Raw genomic sequence first — 12,051 nt, forward strand, 5'->3', positions numbered from 1 at the left:
CAGAAAAAACACCAGCAATCAAATGACCCCCTATGAACAAGCACATGCCGACAGGCTCAGGGTGGGGCAACCATTTGCTCCGACCGGTTGGGGGTGAGGAGAGGAAGACACAACAAAAAACATGCTTTGGAAGAGAGCCAGAGATTAATAATAACTAATGATTAATAATAATGAGTGGGGTATAAACACATAGTCTTCTGGTTCCACAGAAGCGGGGCCTGGAAGCTGAAGACTCTGCCTCCCGTTCTACTTTTATTACCCTGGGACCACAAGTAAGCCATCAAAGCATCATGAACAGAGGGTGGATCAGACTGTGAGACTGAAGGGCACTGTCAATCACAATGCAGTCCTGCTCTAATGCATACCTTACTTTCTCAGCCTTCTGGATACTAATTGGGCCCTTAATGTACAAAATAAAAACATGCTGTATATAAACCCACAAACCCATCAGGAGTGAGTTCAGTGGTTCAAAGACAATAGAGATATTTCCCCCCAGAGTCTCTACATACAGTGAAGACCTCTGGTAATCCTGGTTTAGATGTAGATATTTGAATCCATCTACCCTCTAGTGGCTGATTACAGAAAACCAAATTTCATCCACCCTCAGATTGGTTATAGTGGAGGCAATGTTAGACTCAAGATGGAAACAGGTTGTAAGGAGTTTACAGTTCTGTGTGATGTCAGGCTGTGATGATCCATAAGCTGAAGAACAAAACAAATAAAAAATAAATTAAAAAAAAGCCTGGTCACATGGATAAAGCTGGGCTATGTACAACAGGCCTTTAAGGTGGCACTAATAAACCATTACTTAAAAAAAACTGTCACTTGACTGTCTTAGCTAATTATAGGCCAATCTCCAACCTTCCTTTTCTCTCAAAGATTCTTGAAAGAGTAGTTGTAAAACAGCTAACTGATCATCTGCAGAGGAACAGTTTATTTGAAGAGTTTCAGTCAGGTTTCAGAATTCATCACAGTACAGAAACAGCATTAGTGAAGGTTACAAATGATCTTCTTACAGCCTCTGACAGTGGACTCATCTCTGTTCTTGTCCTGTTGGACCTCAGTGCAGCTTTGATACTGTTGACCATAACATTTTATTACAGAGATTAGAGCTTGCTATAGGTATTAAAGTTACTGCGCTGCAGTGGGTTGAATCATATCTCTCTGATAGACTCCAGTTTGTTCATGTAAATGGGGAGTCTTCTTCACACACTAAGGTTAATTATGGAGTTTCACAGGGTGGGAAATTCTATTTACATTGTACATGCTTCCCCTTGGCAGCATTATTAGAAGGGATAATATCCATCACAGTGGCTATGTCCAGCTTTTACATATAGTCTGTGGGTCTGACCCAAAGCAAGATGATACAGTCTGACATGCGTTTTAATGTAAATACTTAGCCTGCTCATACTTCTACAAATATCCAGTAATATTTGTATAAAATTTAGCTTTTTTATGGAAACAGAATTTTAGGTCATTTACCAAAAACACATAGATGCACCCTGACAGGACTCTCTCTATAGTAGGCAAAAATTTAGTGGCGTGCAGCATTTTTGGTGACATGTTAGAAATCCACTGTCTTTATGTTTATGTGCGTGGGTTCTGATCAAAAAGTACGTTCCCCTCTTCATAGCCTTAGGCTACAGCCACACTAATATCTGCTTATATCTATTCCAGCATAGTGTTAGTCATATAAAGAGTTATTTTACAGACCTGGAGAGGGTAATATATTGATTATTTTAGACGGGAAAAAATTAAATTCTTTAAAAAATTAAACAAATGAAAAAAAATAATCGGACTTATGTTGGAATAAGTCCCAATCAGATTTATGTTGGAATCTTATATTCGCAAATTTCATTTTAACAGAGAGTTTTGAGTTTGAGAAAAACAAACAAAATACTGAGTACCTCCATCACTGCGGAGGAGCCCAGTCTGTAGTCGCCCAGTTTCTCTCTTCCTCTCTGTCCCTGTCTCTCTATCGCTCGCTCCTACCGGCATACTCCAGCCTATCAGAACGCTGGGATTGACCCCCCCCCCCCCCACCACCACCACCACACACACACACACACACACACACTCTCTCTCTCTCTCTCTCTCTCTCTCTCTCTCTCTCTCTCTTCTCCTGCGCTGCCAGTCCACCGAAAGCGGTCCTCCTCCTCTCCTATCACACACACACACACACCCGCACACACACACACACACACACACCGCACACACACACACACACACACACACACACACACACACACACACACACACACACACACACACACGCCACCCAGTCCAGTCCAAACCCCCAGAAAAGCCCCGCTGAATCCTCACACCGTCTGTCAGCATGGGGAGCGCTTGTTTTTCCCGGGACGTTTGTTTGTTTATCCTCCTCATAAATACTTGCGGGGTGATGGGGAATGCCGAACTCGCAGGTAAGAGCTCCCCTTTCCTGTCTGTCTTGCTTTATTGTCAACCATTATAAGTACTTTTTGTGGCGGCTTCTGTCTTGCCGGCTCCAATGAGGAAATAATGAGTGAAAACCTACTTGGAATATTCTCATAAGATCGCTAGAGACTTTAAAAAAATCTTTAAAAGATTCCAGCCTCTTTAAACTTACCATTTTATTACATCATCACGTTACAAAGGTGTGGTAATATAGCAATGAACTTATATGGCACTTGTTTCACTGTGATAGAAGAGCGCTGTGTTGATGCAAAAAGTACATTTTATGGCACTGAAAACTCGCGTTTGCGCACTATTTCGCTCGCTGTCACAAAATATGGATTTAACTTGTGCGTTTCATATAAGTATACTTGATCTATTAGGCTAAGTGTCACCCTGTTGGCAGGACCTCTGCTTTACATCACCGTTTTACCTCTGAGCGGCATTTGTGACTCGCAACTGGGTTTAGTGGTCTCCCAGACTTCACCGGAACTTCTGTTTCCTGCGCGCAAAGGTCAGTTTCAATCGGAAACTTGATCTGTGGTTTCGGCGCTCATTTGCTTTGATTTAGAGGGAGAGCAATGCCTGTTTGCAGAATTTCACTGAGGGGGTGAAACTGATTTAATGAAACGGAGCCCGCTAGAGAGCATCTCGTCTTCGGGTTTGGTGGCCTGTCCAGAGCTGGAGGAGGGGACGAGGAGGAAGATGTGTGTGTGTGTGTGTGTGTGTGTGTGTGTGTGTGTGTGTGTGTGTGTAAATGTGAGATGAGGAGGGGTGGTGGAGGTGACAGGAGGACTTTCAGAAGTCCCAAGAGGAACAGGCAAACACGGAGGCAGCAGGGGCCAATAACGACCCTGCAGCAGCAGCAGCAGCAGCAGCACATTGTTCAGACTCTCACCTCAGGGAACAGGGTGAGAAATCATTACCGAGACAGTGAACCACCATGCAAGCAGGGATTAGACAAACCAAGGGGGACTCACACCAAGGAACAATGTCCCCCTCACAATAATCTAATAAAATAAATGTCTTAACATGTTGCTCTCAACCTCTGACTCCCCCCCTCTCTACTTTGACTCAAATGAGACTCACAAATGTTACTTTTTAATTTGGGAAATTATTTATTGGACATTTCATTTTAAAGGGTGTTCATTGTCTGCAGCTAACCTACACAGTGGCCTTTTATATTTTGATGGAAGCGGAGGCCCAGGAAAGCAGCTCTGTGTTGATGCTGAAGCATTTGACAGTAGGATCCAACACATCCCTGTCCGTGTTTGTGAGTCCCCCCTTAATGTGTGTGTGTGTGCGTGTGTGTGTGTGCGTGTGTGCGTGCGTGCGTGCGTGTGTGTTCACGCTGTAATAAGCTAGCCCTTTGCCCTTGGATTGAGGCCCAGATGTGACCAGCTCCTCTATCAATAACTTGATCAATTGAGGAGCTGTTAAGCCCTTTCCTCTCTGCATGTTATTTGCAGATGCACCTTTACTGCAGAGTTCTCCTTCACTGTCATACAAAAGCTGTCTGCAATTTACTGGAGGCCTTTGGCAAAAATATCTGGGTATTTGAGTGATTTAAAACAGAAAATTTAGTCATGTTAAAGTTGAATAAGGCAACTGACATGATTTCAATCAACTCATTTATAAACAGCTGGAGGAATAGCATGTTTAGGCTGGAAGTTCACAGTGTTTTTAGCCTGTGGCTCTTAACCCTAAAGGGGTGCGCCAATGATACGGTCTCACACTCTGGTCTACAGAAGACTAATATGAAACTGGTTGGAACTGAAACAGAATAGTCTGAGTCATAATGTCTCAAACAGTTTTCACATATGCAGTGAACTTTTGTTAACATTATCTAACAGACGTGCATCTAAGAATGCAAATGTCTGACACAAATGGATCAGGCATCAAACGATCTTTAACGTGCTTCTAATACAAGAATGTGTAATTGTAGTAACAGAAGAGTTTGGGGAATTCACAGTGAGTGGTCATCCAGTGTCCTGTTTGCTCTGCAAGCTCATTGCCAAATAGAATAATTATATTAGTGAGAATGCATCTGACACAATGTCCTGCTTCAGTGCTACATGTAAGAAAGGGCAACCACAGATAATATCCCAACCAGGCTCATGTATGAAAACACAGGATACTTGACCTCTGTATGACTGTGGCTTTGTAGCCTGAGCACATTTACTCAAGCTTTTAAGTACAAATTGGAGGATCTTGTGCTTTACCTGTCTTAATTTAATCATGCCACTTTCTATTTATTCCGCATTTAATCGTTAGTCATTTCATAGGCACACAGAGGTTCGCTGCTTCTTGACGCTGAAAGGAGCCAGGTGATTTGATCTAATTAGGGTGCCTCCTGGACTCTTAGGTGAACTGTTTTGGTGGAGACCTTGAGGCAGACCCAGGACAAGCTGGAGAAATTATGTCTCCGGGCTAACTTGGAAACACCTCAGTAAATGATAAATGGACTGGTACTTATATGGCACCTTTCTACTCAAGTTGAGCACTCAGAGCACTTCCTACTACGCGTTTCATTCACCCAATCACACACACTTTGATACTATGTTTTTATCTTTGCCTAAGCGCTTTTTCTAATGTTCACACACAACACTTCAATGGATGCATCACAGACAACTGTGGGCTCAGCATCTTTCCAAGGATACTTTAACTAAAGGAGCTGGGGATTGATCGATCCACCAACCTTCTGATTGGTAGATGACCCACACTGCCACTTGAGCCTAATTAAGGGATGACTTTCAATAGTTACACACAAGACCCTGACCCAGAGTCAGGTCATTTACAAGTTATTCAGAACCAGATTCTGCACAACCATGAGTGAGAGACTGGAGAGAGGCAACCACAGCCCGGTCGTGAATGGCTCACTGGCTGGGGCCGGCTCTGTGAGGCTAACGGAGCTCCACAGTGCTGCTGTACCGCTGCGTGTGGGCAAGATTCTGTTCAGTCATAATCCCACAGGTGGTAGGTTGGCACCATTGTAATGCATGACTAAAAATAACATAATTACATCACAAATGCAATACTCTATCATTCACAGCACACAATTTATTCATTTTTTTAATGCTTTAATTCAATTTTTGCGATAAAACTTTCACCTAAGTAAAATTATAAATGAAGAACTTTCACTTGTAACATAAGTTTTAAGTTTGTCATTAGATTTGTTGCTTAGGTCAAGAATGTGTGCACTTCCTCTGTAACTTAAAAGAACTTCATAAACTGTATATAAATGTGGAAGTACAGTGATGGATCATCATTTGTTGTTGTTTATCATTTTTTAATTCTAATGCTGAAGTTTATGTTCTATCTCGACTTTTTCAGTTTGGACACAGCACCACTGAAAATGAGAAAATTTAATAAGTTAATACCATCTTGATATTGCATTTCAGTATACTCACATGCTGTCTTCATTCTCAAGTTGTCCCTGGTGCTGATCAGAGTTCTATAAAAGCTGGATGCTACATTTCCTGCTATGCCATTATATGAATCACACAGTGTTTCATCAGAGTTATCGTTGGGTGCTTGAACTTCACCCTGTTTCCATGCATGGACACTCTGTGTTCATACGTGACTAGATAACACAAAGTACTTTGTTGCACTCCTCAGTTGTTCTTGCTGTTCATACTCAGTACTGATCAATGCTACTTTGTAATGAGCCCTAAGAATAAGAAAAGCCCAGCTATTCTGGATTTTTGGTGTCAGTGGCAATGCCATTGCTCATTATAAACGCACTGGAGAATTATCTGTGCTGCTCCCACATGTTGGACATCAACAGACGGCTGTTACAAAGTACTAGTTCAACCCTGATGCTTTCTATTTAATAAATGGCTTTAAAAAATGGCAACAAACAAACAGCTTCCTAGTACAAAACTTATTGGAACTTTTAAGTCAGGCTACACATAAGAAAAGATGATCATATCAGAACAATGCATCAATTATCACCTACAAAATTGTGAGGTAATTGATTAAGGGACTCAGATCTAATTAGGTATTGACATTTTATGTTTGTATAGATGTAGATGAGTGCGCTGATGGTTCGGACGACTGCCACATTGATGCCCTCTGCCAGAACACTGCCAAGTCCTACAACTGCATCTGCAAGCCAGGATACAAGGGAGATGGAAAACAGTGTGAGGGTGAGTATTCCTCATCATACTTGCTTTGGTCCATCCAAGTGAAAGCAGAATTAGTACTAGCTGGGTTTAAAGCAGGGATGCACCAGCAGTTTTGAATACAGAGGCAAAGCAAATCTACAAGTTACTTCTCTTCAAGACTGAGAGCACATCCGGAAGCAATTGACTGATTGTAACAAATGAAAAGCATCTTTGAAAGAAGAGTAAAATACTTGAATGTTGGATCCTAAAAAAAAATAATTTGTCTGAAAAGTTGTGGGGGTGGTGGGGCGATGGGGTTTCTGATACTATATGACCACCTGACATGCAGTTTGTACTGATTTAACAGTAATACAAAGGTGTCCAAGCGCTGTTTCTCATACATAGACTTTGCTTGGGAAGATCGCCCAGGTATACCAACTGCTGTCTGAGTATATTTAGTGACTTATTTTAGAAATTGTCACTTTTTTACAAGAATGAGAAAATCCCCATCTCTTTTAATTTGAAAGTTCAGTTACTGCTAACTGGCAAACCTTGACATTCTCATCTTGTCCGTCTCTATCAGCTGGCTCAGTGGTCAGGCTGTTATTGTGGCAGTCCTTGATATTCTTAAGTTGATTTGTCAGAAAATGTTATTTCACAGTCGAATGTGTACCAACTCCAATGTCTTGTTCTGGAGATCTGCTGCAAGCTTTAGCATCACAGTAACCAGAAAGTGCAGCAGGAGGAGAACTGGTTCATTCTATGCTGGGAGGCTTCAGAGGACCACGACAGCGATTACCACTGACAAGCCCCTATGACTGTCATGTTAGAGTTCATCCAGTAATGACCTCTTCAGTCATGTCCCTGCTGAACAGGACCTCATTTATAGCTTATTAATTGTTATGGGTCACATGTCAAGTACTTGGCAAATAAATATTTGCTTAGGAAAAATTAATAAACTAATAAATTAACCCCAGATCTGCTTTCATTTGGCACACTGTAAAAATTAGGGTCACACTGACATGAGAGTTATTTATAGATTTATGTCTTGGATCACATGAAATACTAAAGGTCTTTTTTCATGGAAAAACATTCAAGAAGCAGGTTGTTAAAGCTGCTCAGCCAGATCTGCATGGGATGACCCTCCAGTGGGAATTCTGTCACACTCTCATCCACCCGCGAGCAGAATGTCATTGTACTTCCAACAGCTCTGCTGCAGGAGGTCACATTCTCCTCAAACTTCCTTATATGCCTATAACCAAAGGTTTTAAACTAAGTAGTTTTGAACCAGGACCTTCAGTATTTGGCTCATAAACTATATTTAGAAGGCTAGCTGTTATTTCAGGGTATCATATAAATGGAATACTGGATTCAGCTGATACCTGATATTAACCCTGTAATGCCAAGTGCATCATATTTGATACATGAGTTTTTGTGAGTTTCTGAGACCTCTACATCATCAGTGTGATTTTTATTCCTAAAAAAACCTAAATAAATTGCATTTTTACAAATACATTTTTTAGGAAGAAATTGCACAAAAATGCTGGATGTAGCAAAAAATTATACAAACTCATATATGCAAACTGATATTTATTTATTTAAAATTGTCAGAAGATTCCATTAACAATACTCTGACATTGACACCCCATGTAGCAACAGTCAGTCTCCTCACATAAGGTATAAACTTAATCTTATATAAAAATTATATAATCTTATATAATCCGTAATTATTGCAAATCTGCATAGATCTGAGTGCAGGAACTGGGCCTCTGATGTAACAGCAAAATGGACAGCTGTTTCGCAACCCCCACATATGCTCCACACCCCACACCCCACACCCACAGGGTTCTCTTAATTAACGAAGAGGAAGTGAACTATCGAGGGTGTCAGGGTGAGAAGGGGGAAGCACCCGGCTGTGTGCTCACACCTCCACTCACTTCTGCCTCAAAGCGCACAACAGCTGGAGCCTCGGACTGCACCGACACACTTTCTCTGTCTCTGTAAGCCTCTCACACATTTATTTAAGCATACGCACACACGACCACTGTAAACATCTAATTTTTCCCCACGCTGCTCACAAGAAGATTTAATTGCCTTGCAGAATATGTTACTATTTTATTGCATAAATTTGGTTATAATGAATGAAAATGTCAGTTGAGTATGAATTTGATTTTTCTTCTTTTAGTCACCATTCCCAACCCATAAACTTGACTTGTTCAAGCTAAACTGCAAACTTTATTACATGATTTTTCCATTCAGGTCCTCAGTGTTGTTAGTTGCTCTTGGAGCTCACAGTAGTGTTCTTAATTGGATGGGAATTTTGAATTTTTCCAAGCACTTCAAGGAGATCTTAGGAGGTTTTGGAATATTTGGTTAAGGAATGGGTTTTAACTAGGCAGTTAGTTATTTCTCACATTTTGTGAGTAAAAAAATTATGTTTATTTTTACTGCTTTTGTTGTTACTGGATTGGATACAATCTTCCCTTAATGCATACATAACTAACACAGCTACATGTCCTCAAACGTCCCATAAATGCCATAAACAAAATATAGAGTTATGATCTTCATGGTACCAGCTTTCCATTGGGCATTATTTTTTCTCTGTAATACAAACCATAAGAGCACGGGTCTTGTCTTTGTGTTTCCAATTTTCTTTTCTTTTTTTAACCTCTTCTTAAACCATCTGTCAGCTACTAGCTAGCACTATCTTAAATTCCACTGAGAAGTGATTCCTACTAGCAGTAATCATTCACATTCATATCACAAAGGGAGCTGATACTAATAAATAAGCCGAGCGGGTTCCAGATAGGCGTCCATGGAAACCCCACAAGTGAAAATGTGATAAAATATTGTAAGAGTAAAACGAGGGTGCAGCTTCCATCCAGAGCCTACCACCACCAGGACGAGAGACACGGTGAAACTCATGACCAACATGCCAAACTGAGCCAAAGCATTAATTATATAGGGCTGTAACAAAATAATAATACTCTTAATAATGTCTTGTCAAAATAAGACAAAAGAAAAATCAATAAATCTAAATACTATGAAAAAATAATAGTACCACTCAGGACACAAACTCATGGGTTTCAACTTTGTGGCTTTTTTTCCTCTTGCCTGGACAGTCATGTAAGAGTGGCACAAGCAACTAGAAAAACTAAGCTGAATGCTGGGTAATGTTAATAGTATTAGTTTTTTAACTTCTAACAGGAAGTGATGTAATGGCTATAGTGGCGTATTAATAATAAAACCCAAGAGCAAGCTTAAGTTTTTAAAATAAAATGCTAAGTGCCATGAGCGCCTCTCTCTGGAGAGGCTAAGTTTAAGCACAACAGCTTGTTTCCCTTAAACTCTTTTCTCTGCTATCAGTGCACACTGTTATCTCACAATGATGTCATTTTTTTGGATGAACTGACCCTTTAGAGTTGCAGCTCTGTCTTCTTTTCTGCTTTCATATGTGTGCAATTTATTACACTTCACACTCAGATAGTCTCAAAGAGGCGTGCTGAATGACAACAACTTCTCTGTCCTCTGGATCGAGACAGCAAGGGGGGCTCAGACTTTGCAAGGATATGATCTTCCGCTCATAAACCTGCTGTCTGAGCAGACCTGTCCTATCAGCTGTTTTTTATTACATCACTTCATACAGATGCATTTGAATCAGTGTGTGCATGTTTGTGAAGTGCACTACGCTTGGATGGACCTTGAATGTCAACTAGGTTTTATCACTATTCACTGTGTATATGTGTCAGACACACTTCACTACACACTCTCCTCCCTTTGCCTCCAAACTGTACACTCTGAGATCTATTGAACTCTTCCCTGGCAATGAAGCAACAGCTCGTGACGGAGATGCTAAATGAAGACAGATGGTGGATGGGAGTGGACCCCTGACCCCAGTGATTAGATATGGGCACTCTAATTGGCCGGCTTTGTTTTCCATCAACAGGCATTATGGGCCACTTTGCTGGCAAGCGCCATTAGTGGCTCTGCTATTCCTGGAAACACCTGGTAGCAACAGAGCCTCTGTGCTCGCTCTCCGCAGCGCTCATGTCATCTCGTCATCTTTATTATCAGCATCACTCCATATCAGTGAATGATCACTCAGCAGTCTAGTAAAAGATGCAGAGGATCATGAAAAACTGGACCAAAACGAGTGCTTGTCAGAGACATGCTACTCCTCATTTCTTAGAAGTGCATTGACCAAGAAATTTATTATAGTCCAGACTGTTATCTCTCATCTGTCATCTTTCCCAGGTCCAGAGCACCTATTTTTATTCAAAGACCTCCAGATGCACTAGGCATCCATATAAATAGGGATGTCTTGAGAACAAAATATATTGTTGCCTGTACTGAAAGTAAGGGAAATGCTGTAGAAATATTGGCACAAAATATAGTTATTTGCCATAGCCATAGTCAGGGTCTGTCTAAGTAACCCATTTCCTCCATTCTGCTTTGATTTTATTTTATTTTTTGCATGACTGTCATATTCTGACATTAACTTCAGTGAGTGGGTTGAAATATAATTGGCAACTACTGAAATGTGGCTGTGATGCAAGCTTTGTTTTCTCAATGCAGAGTGACTGAGCTGTCTGCACTTGTAGTAGTCTCTCAGTCTGAAAACAGTGCTCCATTGCATTATATTCCTGTGAAAAGTAAGTCCATTATAAAGTAAACTGAGCCCTTTTTAGTTCCTGAAGTTGTTCCTTTGCACTCTTTGCAGCAAAGCAGGCCACTGCTATTAGGGAGCGCAGTCATTATTCACATCACGTCTCAGTGTTGTGGTGATCAATATAAACATCCCTGAGATATTATGCTATCAGACAGAATTTATCTCCTCAGAAAAGTCATCAGCGGTATTTCTTAACTCACTGACACCAGGGCAACAAAACAAAACAAAAAACTGTCAAGCTACAGAGGAGGGACGGGAGAAACCTTTAACCCCCGGGGAGTTGGTGGATCTGTCATTCTGTATGGGGGCATTTTGCTGGCATGATTTGGGTTCTTTTGTCCCCTTGGAAATAAGCATTGTTCAAAATCATCTCCTTTGTCTTATGATGTCTTATGGAATCATATGCTATAGATTTTGCTGTAGATCAAATGGGTTTTAGACTTCAGATTTTAAACTAACGTTACAATCGGAGATTTCAGACTGATGCACTTTTAAATCACCAAATGAGGGAAGATTATTGAAAGAATTGTCTTTTATTCCTACAGCAGTGTGCCAGACACTTGGAGAATCAATGCCAACTTGCACTGAAGCTTTTCTGGCAGCATGTGGTAGCCCAACAACTTACTGAGACACTTTATGTGGTTTTGTCCTTTAATTTTTGCCTATGAACTTTTAAAATAGGATAGTGAGTATGAGCCTTACATAAGGGGTTTTTGGATTCATGGAAGCACACTGCATAGTGCTTTAGAAGATGTAAGGACAGTTGGTTTGACTGAGAACCTACAAAGACAAGCAGTTGCTTGGTTTGCCTCTCCTGACGGCGTGGCTCTGCACGGCACCATC

At 40.9% G+C, this 12,051-nt stretch overlaps 1 protein-coding gene across 2 annotated transcripts in view; it reads left to right on the plus strand.

The window, feature by feature from the left end:
* The first annotated feature begins 2,283 nt into the window (after nucleotides 1–2,283).
* The window catches only part of scube1 (signal peptide, CUB domain, EGF-like 1), a 138,438-nt gene continuing 128,670 nt past the window's right edge, over nucleotides 2,284–12,051 (plus strand). For both annotated transcript variants that reach the window (XM_030719984.1, XM_030719985.1), the window contains exons 1-2: nucleotides 2,284–2,423; nucleotides 6,459–6,581. In XM_030719984.1, coding sequence (XP_030575844.1) covers nucleotides 2,336–2,423; nucleotides 6,459–6,581 — 211 coding nt within the window. In that variant the 5' untranslated portion in view covers nucleotides 2,284–2,335. The remainder of the gene's footprint in view (nucleotides 2,424–6,458; nucleotides 6,582–12,051) is intronic.

The sequence above is a fragment of the Archocentrus centrarchus genome, chromosome 23, assembly GCF_007364275.1.
Source record: "Archocentrus centrarchus isolate MPI-CPG fArcCen1 chromosome 23, fArcCen1, whole genome shotgun sequence".
Taxonomy (NCBI): Eukaryota; Metazoa; Chordata; class Actinopteri; order Cichliformes; family Cichlidae; genus Archocentrus; species Archocentrus centrarchus.